This window comes from Trachypithecus francoisi, unplaced genomic scaffold, assembly GCF_009764315.1.
Source record: "Trachypithecus francoisi isolate TF-2019V2 unplaced genomic scaffold, Tfra_2.0 Lachesis_group20, whole genome shotgun sequence".
Classification (NCBI taxonomy): domain Eukaryota; kingdom Metazoa; phylum Chordata; class Mammalia; order Primates; family Cercopithecidae; genus Trachypithecus; species Trachypithecus francoisi.
In genome coordinates this window covers 65,479,946-65,493,197 of record NW_022681466.1, presented here as the reverse complement: position 1 = coordinate 65,493,197, position 13,252 = coordinate 65,479,946, and the positions used below count along the sequence as shown (strand labels likewise).

General features: G+C 45.9%; 1 protein-coding gene across 1 annotated transcript; it reads left to right on the top strand.

The window, feature by feature from the left end:
- The first annotated feature begins 5,670 nt into the window (after positions 1-5,670).
- On the top strand, positions 5,671-12,592 carry LOC117067819 (arachidonate 12-lipoxygenase, epidermal-type-like). The gene is made up of 14 exons (XM_033184851.1): positions 5,671-6,289; positions 6,664-6,865; positions 7,077-7,158; positions 7,242-7,364; positions 7,455-7,558; positions 7,707-7,867; positions 8,649-8,792; positions 8,887-9,096; positions 10,448-10,534; positions 10,774-10,943; positions 11,053-11,175; positions 11,620-11,719; positions 11,823-11,990; positions 12,098-12,592. Exons 1-14 carry the CDS (start codon positions 6,155-6,157, stop codon positions 12,275-12,277), a joined length of 1,989 nt encoding a protein of 662 aa, XP_033040742.1. The 5' UTR covers positions 5,671-6,154; the 3' UTR covers positions 12,278-12,592.
- The last annotated feature ends 660 nt before the right edge of the window (positions 12,593-13,252 follow it).

Genomic DNA, 13,252 nt, shown 5'->3' with positions numbered 1-13,252 from the left:
GGTTTGGTTTGCTCTTGCTTTTCTAGTTCTTTAAGATGCATTGTTAGGTTATTTGAAGTTTTTTTTTTCTTTTTTGATGTAGATGCTTATGGTTATAAACTTCCCTCTTAGTACTTCTTTTGTTATATCCCATAGCTTTTGGCATGTTGTGTTTACATTATCATTTGCTTCAGAAAACTTTTCAATTTCCCCCTTAACCTCTTTATTGACCCACTGGTCATTCAGGAGCATATTGTTTAATTTCTAGGTATTTGTATAGTTTCTAAAATTTCTCCTTTTATTGATTTCTACTTTTATTTCACTGTAGTCGGAGAAGATGCTTGATATTATTTCAGTTTTTTGAATGTTTTAAGACTGGCTAACACGGTGAAACCCCATCTCTACTAAAAAATACAGAAAACTAGCCGGGCGAGGTGGCGGGCGCCTGTAGTCCCAGCTACTCGGGAGGCTGAGGCAGGAGAATGGCGTAAACCCGGGAGGCGGAGCTTGCAGTGAGCTGAGATCCGGCCACTGCACTCCAGCCTGGGCGACAGAGCGAAACTCCGTCTCAAAAAAAAAAAAAAAAAGACTTGCTTTGTGACCTAACATATCTATCCTTGAGAATAATTTGTGTGCTGAGAAAAAGAATGTGTATTCTGCAACTGTTGGATGAAATGTTCTGTAAATATTTATGAGGTCCATTTAGTCTATAGTGCAGATTAACTGTGATATTTCTTTATTGATTCTCTGTCCGGAAGATCTCTCCAGTGCCAAAAGTGGGGTGTTGGAGTCTCCAACTATTATTGGTCTGTCTCTTTAGCTCTGGTAATATTTCCTTTATATATCTGGGTGTTCCAGTGTTGGATGCATATACATTTGTAATTGTTATCCTCTTGCTGAGTTGATCCCCTTATTATATAGTGACCTTCGTCTCTTCTTATAGTTTTTGTCTTGAAATCTATTTGTCTGATATAAGTGTAGCTACTTCTGCTCCTTTTTAGTTTCCATTGGTATGGAATATCTTTTTACATCCTTTTATTTTTAGTCTGTGTCTGTCTTCATAAATGAAGTGTGTTTCTTCTAAGTGATAGATCACTGGATCTTGTTTTATGTCTTCTGATTGGAGAGTTTAGTACATTTACATCCAATGTTATTACTGATAAGCAAGTAATATTCCTACCATTTTCTTATTTCTGATTGTTTTGTGGTCTTCTCTTCATTCTTTCCTTTCTTCCTTTTAGTAAAGGTGATTTTATCTGGTGGTATTAATTTATTGCTTTTTACTTTTGTGTCTGTTTGTTGTATGTTTGTGATTTTGGGGTACGATGAGATTTTCAAACACTATTTTATAAGCCATTATTTTAAGCTGATAACAACTTAACAGTGCTTGCATAAACTAACAAGCAAAAAGAAAACTAATAATAACTCTACGCCTTAACTTCATCCCCCACATTTTAACTTTTTGTTGTTTCTATTTATATCTTAATGTACTGTGTATGCCTTGAAAATTTGTTTTAGTTATTATTTTCAGTTGGTTCATCTTTTGGTCTATTTAGTGTAAGAGTAGTTTACAAGGCTGGGCATGGTGGCGCACGCCTGTAATCCCAGCACTTTGGGAAGCCGAGGTGGGTGGATGATGAGGTCAAGAGATCGAGACTATCCTGGCCAACATGGTGAAACCCCGTCTCTACTAAAAATACAAAAATTAGCTGGGCGTGGTGGTGCACACCTGTAGTCCCAGCTACTCAGGAGGCTGAGGCAGGAGAATCGCTTGAACCCAGGAAAAAAAAAAAAAGAGTAGTTTACAAATCATGGTTACAGTGTTTTAATATTCTGTGTTTTTCTGTGTACTTACTATTACCAATGAGTTTTGGACCTTCAGATGATTTCTTATTGCTCATTAGTGTCCTTTTCTTTCAAATTGAAGAACTAGATCTCATTAGCATTTCTTGTAGAACAGGTCTTGTCTTGATGAAATCATTCAGCTTTTATCTGTCTGGGGAAGTCTTTATTTCTTCTTCACGTTTGAAGGGTATTTTCACAGTATATATTCTTCTAGAGTAAATGTTTTCTTTTCCTTCAGCACTTTAAATATGTCATGCCGCTCTCTCCTGGTCTGTAAGGTTTCCACTGAAAAGTGCTGTGAGACCCGTTGGAGCTCCATTTTATGTTATTTATTTTCTCCTGCTGCTGTTGGAATCCTTTCTTTATGCTTGACCCTTGGTAGTTTGATTATTAAAAGCTTTGAGGTAGTTTTCTTTGGGTTAAATCTGCTTGGTGTTCTATAACCTTCTTGTATTAGGATTTTGATATCTTTCCCTAGGTTTGGGAAGTTTACTGTTATTATCCCTTTAAACTTTTTACTCCTATCTCTTTCTCTACCTCCTCTTTAAGGCCAAAGACTCTTAGATTTGCCCCTTTGGGGCTATTTTCTAGAGCTCATAGATATGCTTCTTTCTTTTTATTTTTCTTTTGTCTCTTCTGATTGTGTATTTTCATTTTTTATTTATTTAATTTTTTTTTATTCGACTATTTTCAAATAGTCTGTTTTCAAGCTAATTCTTTCTTCTGCTTAGTCTCTTCTTCTGTTAAGAGACTGATGCACTCTTCAGTATATCAGTTACATTTTTCACCTTCAGAATTTCTGCTCGATTCTTTTAAATTATTTCAATCTCTTAGTTAAATGTATGATAGGATTCTGAGTTCCTCCTCTGTGTTATCTTGAATTTCTTTGAGTTTCCTCAACACAGCTACTTTGTCTCTTTAAATCTATTTTCTATCTTTATGCACTCTTCTTTCTTCCCTGGAAGGATAATATTATGGGCTTTCATACCCTCTGGCTTGTTACCTCTCTCTGTCCTCTTTCCTTTGGGCCCAGGGATGGCACCAGCTACACTGCTGCCAGCCTCAGGCTCCTGCACTATCTATCCCTTTTTGGTTCTGTCACACTCTATCCACCATAAGTTGTTCCTTTGTAAATAAACCCTCCTCTAATTATTCTAATTTAATTGTGCCAACTGTTTTATATTGAGTCCTTGACTGATACAGGAAAACTGGTAGAATATGAATCTCCTAGTCCATCACTGAAGTGTAGAGTACTGAAATAAAGTTCTTATGGAAGAGTTCTGAGATCTTAGCAGTATAGAGCATTGCACTTCCAGTCTTCTTCCTCCGTTACGGAGAAGAGGGGGCTATTTGGCATATATTTTTTGAATTTGGGAGCACATTTTAATATAGCAACTCATGTCTGCTACTGTTTGAAGAAATTTCACTGAGCATTTTTTAATGAGACACTGGTCAAGAGTGCCAAGCCTGAAATAATCATAATGTATTGTGCCTTAGAAGAAGATGGAGGCATTTTCAACTCGTTTTACTTCTCTGCAGCCCTTAAAGGGTAAACAAGAGGGTGTCAGGGATTCCTGTGGCCCCACGTGGAGGGTCGTGGAGACTAGCAGAAGGGCAGAAACCATAGACTGCAGTTTTTCCAGGCTAAACAAGGGAACATCCAACCTGAAAAATGACGTTGGGATAGTGTCCTGATGAAACATGGATTCCATTCTAGAAGGAGTTCTTTTGGTAGCAAAGATAGGCATGAAGCTGAACATTGCTCCAAGAAAACCAAACATTGCTTATAAGAACCATCATGTTCACACAGGTAGCCAGTAGCAGATGGCAGAGATACTTTTGACCACTTACTTAAGTGGTTTCTTCATTCTCTATTTGCTTCCTTCATAGGGGATGTATGAGAATACGAAACTCAGAGAGAAAAAAAGGGAAAGTCCATTAAATAAAGATAATCCCTCTCCTTTACTGTAAGCCTCTAGGTTCAAAAACAGGTTTAGCTTGAGTTAGGACAGGTGGAGAGGAACATAGTTTAGGAAAGGAGGCTGGAGGCAAGGAGATGAGCCTAGAATGGACTTTTAAGATGGAAGTTATAAAATAAGCAATCTTGAATATTGACACAAGATTATACTATTAAACAAGAATGATCGGGAAAATGTGGACTCGGCCAAGAAACTCTTAGCAAACCACTAAGGAGAAAGGAAGAGTTACTAGAAAAGGAACACAGGTTCATGTTTATATTTCAACTCTTGAGACTCATTGCTACTTGGTTTCATAATTTCTATGCATCTGTAACTTGAATTCACTTCTGACAGGATATTTTTGTCTTATATATGGTAGAGTTAATTGTTCTAGAAACCTACTTCAAGCTAACTTAAGCAACAAAGGGGGATTTATTGGAAAACCGCTTGGGTATCTGACAGAACCCAAGGAAGATAATTGAACTGGATTTCCACAGGACCTGGAAAATCCTCAGAAACTCAAGTGCTCTTTCTTCTCTTTCCAGTCATAACCTTAAGGAAGGGGAGAGCAGCTCATGGGCTGAGTGGATAAACCACAAAATGGGTAATATACTGTAGGTGAGTTTTAAGTGACAAATGAAGTCTAAGCTGTGATTGCACTGGTTGGTGACTGAAACTTAAAATGGGACTTAGAGGTTAAGTGGAGGGAATATGTTGCCAAAATGTTAGAAGGATCTTCTTCAAAGAGAAGTTGAGGCTCTAGAGGATAATGGTAGGGCACAGGGTGGAGGTGAAACTTGTCAGGGGTGGGGGTCAATGGGGAGGATAGGACAGTGTTCCTGATTTTGAGGAGGAAGGATAGAGGGTTTTATTGGTGAATGACGTAAGTGTCATGACCAGTCGTGTTCTCAGGATTCTTGAGTATTGGGAGATGTGGCTGCAGTGGACAGGGCAGTGTCAGAGAGACTAGATTTTACGATAGAAGCTTTTAAATTACCTACCCATAACCAACTTATCAGGAGACTGACACTGTCTATCGCCTCCAAAAAAAAAAACAAAAACAAAAAAAACTGACATGCCCACAGCATGCCAAATTCATACAGCCAGTAGGCTAATTTCTGACATGCCTGGCACTTTGATATCCACCAGTTGTGCTTTATGTTTATCAAGAATAGTTGTGTAAACTTCCAGAACTGTTTATGGACGGGCATGGTGGCTCACGCCTGTAATCCCAGCACTTTGGGAGGCCAATGTGGGCAGATCGCTTGAGGTCAGAAGTTTGAGACCAGCCTGGCCAACATGGTGAAACCCCATCTCTACTAAAAATACAAAAAAAAGAAAAAATTAGCCAGGCATGATGGCAGGCACCTGTCATCCCAGCTACTGGGGAGGCTGAGGCAGGAGAATTGCTTGAACTCGGGAGGCGGAGGTTGCAGTGAGCTGAGATCATGCCACTGCACTCCAGCCTGGGAGACAATAAAAGGCCAACGTGTTTTGGTTATTTTATGACTACGTAAACAATAATCTTTTTTTAAAAAGTTTTGCGAAAACTGTAAAGATCTCAATAGAGGCTGCATTTAGTCTTTTTCCCCACAAGAACCTTTAGGTTCTAGCTCGGTTTTAAATAAATGTCAACTCATCTGGATGTGGCTTATGCAAGAAAGACCTAGAAGAGCTCTTATTATGGACCCCCATTCAATGAAAACACGTTGGCCCTTTATTAAAAATTCATGAATGGCTCAACATTTATGATTTCAGTTTAAAACAAAATGTTAAGGTATGTACATCTGTATACTTTTTTACTTTAGCCAACTATTTTGAGTCTTTCAACATGAGGAGATGGAAGGGCTGTTCAAGCCCTCTTTTTTTTTTTTTTTTTTTTGCAATAGCACAGGAGGTCCAGGAGAGAGGCGAGCCGTGGGTGTGCAGGAGTGTCTGGGGAGTGTCACCTTTCCACTGAAAAATACCCCTGCACTTCAAGCCATTCCACTTGTTATCTCCAAAGCTGTGGCAATCGTATTTATATATTCACCAAAACTGGGTGGGCGCTAGTGTTTAGCTGTCATTGTCTGTAGGCTGATGCGTTCGGCTCATGGCAGGGTGTGAACCTGGCATCAGGGAGTGTTTGTCGAGTGAATAAGGATGGGGCTGTACTTTCCAGAGCCGCCGGGAGAAACTGGATACAGAGACCTGAGCCTGGCGCCAGTCTCAGTGTTCCTCCCCCTGAGGGAGGAATCTGTGGGTGGGAGGTGGGGAGCCTGAAACCCAAATATAACAGGCACTCTGGACTGGGCGTGGTTCCCTGGGAGCTGGGTCTCAGATCCTCAAGTAGGGCTGATTTCTCCCCAGACCCCCCTGGAGGTCCGGGCAAGATGGGCAAGTACACCGTCCGTGTAGCCACCGGGGATTTGTTCCTGGCAGGCTCTCTCAACCTGGTGCAGCTGTGGCTGGTGGGCGAGCACGGGGAGGCAGACCTAGGGAAGCAGCTGCGACCGGTGTGGGGCAAGGTGAGAGCTGGGGCCCTGGGACTCTGAGGTGTCACTGGGGGCTGGGGCCAGTCGGAGGGTGCTGGAGAAATCCGGGAAGCCGGGTAGGGGCTGAGGTCGGGTGCACTTGGTGTGCCTGATAGGAAAAGCGAGAGGAACAGGAGAAATGAGAGGCAATTGCGTGCTTGAGCAGAGACCACGAGATGCCCGCTGGGGTGTGCATGGCAGGTCGTGGGGGAAGCTGGCGCCCCACAGTACCAGCTGCTCCTCACCTCCACCTCTCCCCGGGTATGCTCCGGTGGGGAAACAGAGCCAGGATTCTCTGAAGGTTCACCGACCCCGCTGCCCTCCCTGAAGACCCCAACCCTGACACTGAGCTGTGTCCTGTTGCACAGGAGGAGGAGTTTGAAATCGACGTCCCCCTGCACCTGGGGCGCCTCCTGATGGTGAAGCTGCGCAAGCACAAAGTGCTGTTGAGTCTCGACTGGTTCTGCAAGTGGATCTCAGTGCAGGGCCCGGGGACCCAAGGCGAGGCCTTTTTCCCCTGCTACCGCTGGGTGCAGGGCCACAGGATTATCTGCCTGCCCGAGGGCACTGGTGAGCTTGGTGGAGAAGGGGCGCGGCCACTGGCAGGCTGGAGGAAGAAGCGGGTTGAGGGAGGCTACTGTAAAAAAGGGAAAGATGAGAGATGAGGGAGATGGGGAGAAGTGAAGGAGGATGGGGCAGAGGAGGGTGGCTGATGGAGAGACCCAAGCGCAGCACAGAGGGGTAACCAGGGAGGGTGTGTGCTCTTGTCCCCCTCCCCCAGCCCGGACCCTGAGTGATGACCCCCAGAACCTGTTTAAGAAATACCGGGAACAGGAGCTCGAGGAAAGAAGGAAGGTGTACCGGTGAGCCCTAGAAAGTCTTTGATCCCCCTACCAGATCCCAAGAAACCCGCCCCCTTACCCCTACCTCTGTGTTCTTCCTTCAGGTGGGGCTCCTGGAAAAATGGGTTAATCCTGCCTATAGCAGGGAATAGGCAACTGGACCTTCCCAGGGACGAGCGATTCCTCGAAGATAAGGATTTAGACTTTAGTGTCTCCCTAGCAAAAGCGTAAGTGCCCAGGTAGAGGCTGGGTACTTGCTTCCCCGGGCACAAGGTGGGATCCTTCATTGATCTTCTTGTACTCCATTCTTTCCACAGGTGGAAGGACATGGCCATTAAGGGGACACTGGATATCATAAATTGTGTGAAAGGGCTGGAAGATTTCAAAAAAATATTCCCACGTGGAAAGACTGCCCTGGCTGGTCAGTTTCCACAACCTCCCAAAACCAATACACAGATTTCCAGCCCAGGGAATTTGAAAACGGAGAGGGGATAGAGGATGGAAGAGTAATAGGTCAGCGGGATTAGGAGCTCAGAGCTCACAGGCTGCTCCCCAATTGATGTTCCTAGAGCGGGTTCATGATTCTTGGAAGAATGATGCCTTCTTTGGGTACCAGTTTCTCAATGGTGCAAACCCCATGCTCCTGAGGCGTTCTTCAAGGCTCCCTGCCTGCCTGGTGCTGCCTCCAGGGATGGAAGACTTGAAGACCCAGCTGGAGAAAGAACTCCAGGTGCTGCTGGGCTTTCTGCCCATCCACCACCCCGGCCATTATCCCCACCTCCCTTCTCTTCCCATCTCTCATCTCCTTCATCTACACTTAAGGCTTCTCAGCTTTGGCACTATTAACATTCTGCACCACATAATTCTCTGTTGGGGGTGGGGGGCTTTCCTGTGGATCGTAGTGTGTTTAGTAGCATCCTTGGCCTCTACCCATGAGATGCCAGCAGCATCCCCCCGGTTGTGACAACCAAAAATGTCTCTAGATATTGCCGAATGTCCTGGGGTTGGGGAGTGGGGAGAGGAGGAATCGCCCCTGATTGAGAACATTGATCTACAACATCTCCTGTATCTTCTTTCTCTACTTTCCTCTCTTCCTTCTTCATTGAACATATATCAGCCTTAGGGAAGAGCTCAAGCTTCTGGAGAGAAATAGCAAGAAAAACTAAACAAAGCCTTGGAGAGCTAAAAGCTGAATCTATTTTGGGGGGAGGTGGGTAGATAAAGAAAATATTTTTGCTACCTTGGCTAAAGCTGGCAGAAGGGTTATGTGAAGAGTGCAGTGGCCTTATGTGGTGGAAAACCAGAACCTTCACTGCAGGGAGCTCCAAGTCTGAAGGAAGACATCAGTCATGAAAACTTTGTGTTCAGTTTTTTGGTTCTAGGGACAGTGATTGGTGTTTAAAGTAAAATAGACTTGGATGGGTAGAGGAAGGATCCACCCTGGAAAATGAGAGAAGGGCTCCAGAAAACGACTCCAACCCTATTTTCTATTCCTGCCTCTGGCCCTGCAGGCTGGATCTCTGTTTGAAGTGGATTTCTCTTTGCTGGATGGTGTCAAGCCTAATGTCATCATTTTTAAGCAGCAATATGTGGCAGCCCCTTTAGTCATGCTGAAGCTTCAGCCTGATGGAAGACTCTTGCCTATGGTCATCCAGGTAAGAGGGTCCAGGTGTTTTTCCACCAGACACTGATCTCCTTTAGGGACTTAGATACACAGTTCCTCAGCCCCCATTCTCTCTCCTGCTCTAGCTCCAGCCACCTCGACACGGATGTCCCCCACCTCTGCTCTTTCTGCCCTCGGATCCCCCAATGGCCTGGCTCCTGGCCAAGATCTGGGTCCGGAGCTCTGATTTCCAGCTGCACCAGTTACAGTCACATCTGCTGAGGGGACACTTGATTGCTGAGGTGATTGCTGTGGCTACAATGAGAAGCTTGCCTAGCCTCCATCCTATTTACAAGGTACTTCAGCATCTCTGTCATTCTGTATTTGACTGTCCTTCGTATTTCAGACTCCTACACAAAGTCTCACCTTGTACATTTCAATCTAGCAGCAATCAATTTATATGTGGAGACACATACACAGAGTACTATGGAAACACCCAGGCACACACTTACTATGAGGTGGGGGGAAAAGTGAGAATAGGTTTCGCAAAGGAGTTGAAATTTGGGCTAAAGAGGTTTCCAGGTGGGCAAGTGAGGGGTGGAACATTATAGCCAGAAAGATCTATAGAGGCAAGGAAAGAAAGGAACATGGATAACGGGTGAGATTAAAGTGTAGGGCATGAGTTGGGGTGAAAAGAAGAGGTGGGAGGAGCTGAGAGAAGAAGCCATGTTACTTAGTGGGGAGAAGACTCAAGTTATTTTCTGACTATGTGAGGCTTCCAATGCCTATAAAGACCCATTTGCACATGTCAGAAGGGCAACTGGATATGTGAGTCTGGAGTTCCTAGAAGAGGTGTAGGTTGTAAATACAGATTTTAGAGTCATTAGAAAACAAAAGTATCTAAAGTCATTGTACTGGATGAAGTTCTCTAGGATTTGTAGAGACACTCGAGAATTTGATCCAGATATAACTCTAGGGTGATCCAACATTTACAAATTGAGAGGAGGGAGCAGAGTGAGAAAAGAAACAAGAGAAGGAACCTCATTGAGGTAGGAGGAAAACCAAAAAGTGCAATGCATGGCATCCAGGAGAAGAAAGTGTTTCAAGAGGGACGTGTGATTCATCTGTCTCAGATGCTGCTGAGAGATCAAGAAAGTTACAGAGAAGTGACATTTAGGTTTCTCAGTATGGAAGTCGTTGGTTAATAAATGGACATGTGCTATCTCAGGGAAGTGGAAGAAGCCTGATTCATGGGGGAAGAGCAGCAAATGTGAGGTGAGTAAGCAAAGACAACACTGGGTGAATTGCTGTGAAAGGGAAAGCAAGAGACAAGGATGTGGGGGTCAAGCACGGGTTTTCTTTAGGGTATCTAATATTGCCCATGTTTGTATGACAGAAGGAATATTATAGGAGGGTGAAGGTCTGGGTGAAGGCAAAAAGGGATGGGCTTATCTGTGGGTACCTGCCAGGATACCAGACTGTGGGAATGAGTGAGCCAAAACTTTCACCCTGGCGATGCTCTGAGAAGACATTTTCCCATCTCTGTATTCCCAAATGTTACCCTGACCCCACCCAATGTAACGAGAAGTCTCTCCGTTTCATAAAGACCCATCCTCTCCCTTCTCTTCTGTCACTTCCTTTAACATCCTCTTCTCTGGATGCTGAGACCTCTTTGACCGTGTCCCGTTTTTTTCCTTCCATAATCAGCTCCTGATCCCCCACTTCCGCTACACCATGGCGATCAACACCCTGGCCCGTAGTCATCTTGTCTCTGAACATGGAATTTTTGACCTGGTATGGAAATGGATGGGTGAAGGGGAAGTGGGTTCAATACTGGAAGAATCCTAGGGATTGTTTCCCTTTCCCACTCCTCCCCCAAGCTCTCCTTCCTCCGTGGAAGGCCTCTTCCCAAACCTGCCTCATGCCTGAATAGCTTCCTGCTTAAAAGGGCTAGAGTAGGAGCACAGGCCTGGAGTCTCCTGATGCTCGTCTTCCTCCCTCCGCAACTTGGCATGGCCGTGGGTTATCCTCAGGTGGTGAGCACTGGTAGTGGGGGCCATGTGGACATTCTTCAGAGAGCCACAGCTTGTTTGACCTATCGTTCCCTCTGTCCTCCTGATGACTTGGCTGACCGTGGACTCCTGGGTGTGAAATCTTCTCTTTATGGCCAAGATGCCATCAGGCTGTGGGGAATCATCAGCCGGTAGGTGAGGGTGGCACAGAGAGGCAGTGAATGGAGGGGCGGGGGACTGTAGGTCCAGAAGGTCCTGCATTGGCCCCTGAGACTGAGTATCTTCTTCCCTGGGGAGCAGGTACGTGGAGGGGATGGTTGGGCTTTTCTACAAGAGCGACCAAGCCGTGAAGGATGATCTAGAGCTGCAGGCCTGGTGCAGAGAGATGACTGAGACTGGACTGCAGACAGCCCAAGACCGGGGGTGAGACAGGGATCCCTCCCCACTGACCCGTCAACACCCACTCCTCTACAAACAATCTGCTTCTCACATCATCATGAGATACCCCGCCTGCCCGAGGAACCTGAGAATTCTCCAAGATGTGTCCAGAAATGCTAACAAGTACTCCTGATCTCCCCAGCCCTCTTCCCACACAGTGTTCTCTCTCCTCATGCACCGAGAGCTTCCTTTGGAACCAGTTACAAAACTTCTCTTAGGTATTTTCCCTCACTCTTCCTTCCCCTCTCCCCATAGCTCAGGGTTCATCCCAAGTGCATTAACCTTGGAGCACACACAAGGTGGGAGTCCTAGGGTGTGCAGGCCAGGACCACAGAAAAATAACTTTTCTGTATCTCCACATAGCTCTCCCTGCCTGAGACCTGTTTCATGTTCTGGTTTCAAGGTCTCTGATTCTCCTCATTTCACCAGGTTCCCGATCTCCTTAGAGTCCCGGGCTCAGCTCTGCCACTTTGTCACCATGTGCACCTTCACATGCACGGGTCAGCATGCTTCTAACCACCTGGGTCAGGTAACCTATGTGATTATCCCCCAAGGGCTCCTGGGATGGAGAAGTGGGGGGATCAAATGCCCAAGTCATCAGCCGAGGTTTCTGTGGGCTCTCCTCCCTGCAGCTGGACTGGTACTCCTGGATCCTTAATGGCCCATGCACCATGCGGAAGCCCCCACCCATCTCCAAGGATGTGACAGAGAAGGACATAGTGGACTCACTGCCCAATCTCCACCAGGCACGTATGCAAAAGACCGTCATCGACTTCCTTGGCAGACGTCAGCCTGTCATGGTAAGAAGCAAATGCCTGGGTCCTGGGAAGGAGGCAGCTCAAAGGAGGGGAAGTATTCTGGGCTGAGAGCCCCAAGGGGCGGAGCCAACTTGTTTTCTGCCTCGCAGGTGGCCCTGGGGCAGCATGAGGAGAAATATTTCTCTGGCCCTGAGCCCCAAGCTGTGCTGAGACAATTCCGGGAGGAGCTGGCTGCCATGGACAAGGAGATTGAGGTCCGGAATGCAGTCCTGGACCTGCCCTATGAGTACCTTCGACCCAGCATGATAGAGAACAGCGTGACCATCTGAGAGGCCTTGCCTGCCTCCGCTCCAAAGTTCCACCATCCCTGAGTGCCTTTTGAGTATTCCGTCCTCCTCACATCCTCTGGTGAACAAATTGTCCCCAAAGCTTTGTGGTCAGGGTACCCAGAGCTGCCCACCACACAACTATGGGGAATACACGGTGATGGTCCCCCCTGCATTTGGAAGCAGCATCCCCCAAAGCTGCCCTACCTTAAATGTCCATCCAGTCCTGCACTTCCTCACCCCTGATCCCTGGCACCTCCTCATTGTCAAAGGACCTGGCTTAGATACAAGTAAAAATACATGATTAAATAACAAAACTGATGATGGTGGTGGAAGGTGGGAGGAGAGACCTTGCTGTTTCCTGCCCCTTTACTCAGATTCCAAAGGAAGACAGAAAATTTTTTCCAGCAATCAATGCTTTTTCCAAGAGTATCTTGGAACCTCTCTGTCAGGCCTCTGAGCCAAGCCATCGCATCCCCTGTGACTTGCACGTATATATTTGCCCAGATGGCCTGAAGTAACTAAAGAATCACAAAAGAAGTGAAAATGCCCTGCCCCTGCCTTAACTGATGACTTTACCTTGTGAAATTCCTTTTCCTGGCTCATCCTGGCTCAAAAAGCTCCCCCACTGAGCACCTTGTGACCTCCCACTCCTGCCCACCAGAGAACAACCCCCCTTTGACTGTAATTTTCCTTTACCTACCCAAATCCTATAAAACGGCCCCACCCTTATCTCCCTTCGCTGACTCTTTTCGGACTCAGCCTGCCTGCACCCAGGTGATTAAAAAGCTTTATTGCTCACACAAAGCCTGTTTGGTGGTCTCTTCATATGGACAGGCATGACACTCTCTAAGTTAAATGACAAATGTTAAGGATGACCGAGCCCACTGGGGCTCAGAAACCTGGCTCTTGACAAGGGTTTTTGGCTTGAGGCCTCTGCGAATCCCCAACAAGCCGTCCCTTAGGCTACTTGCAGCA

Excerpts from the sequence above, each read along its gene's own strand:
- LOC117067819 (XM_033184851.1), top strand. The coding sequence starts at position 6,155 with ATGGGCAAGTACACCGTCCGTGTAGCCACCGGGGATTTGTTCCTGGCA. Across the intron at positions 6,290-6,663 it reads TGCGACCGGTGTGGGGCAAG|GAGGAGGAGTTTGAAATCGA; the intron begins GTGAGAGCTGGG and ends CCTGTTGCACAG. Across the intron at positions 11,720-11,822 it reads CTTCTAACCACCTGGGTCAG|CTGGACTGGTACTCCTGGAT; the intron begins GTAACCTATGTG and ends TCCTCCCTGCAG.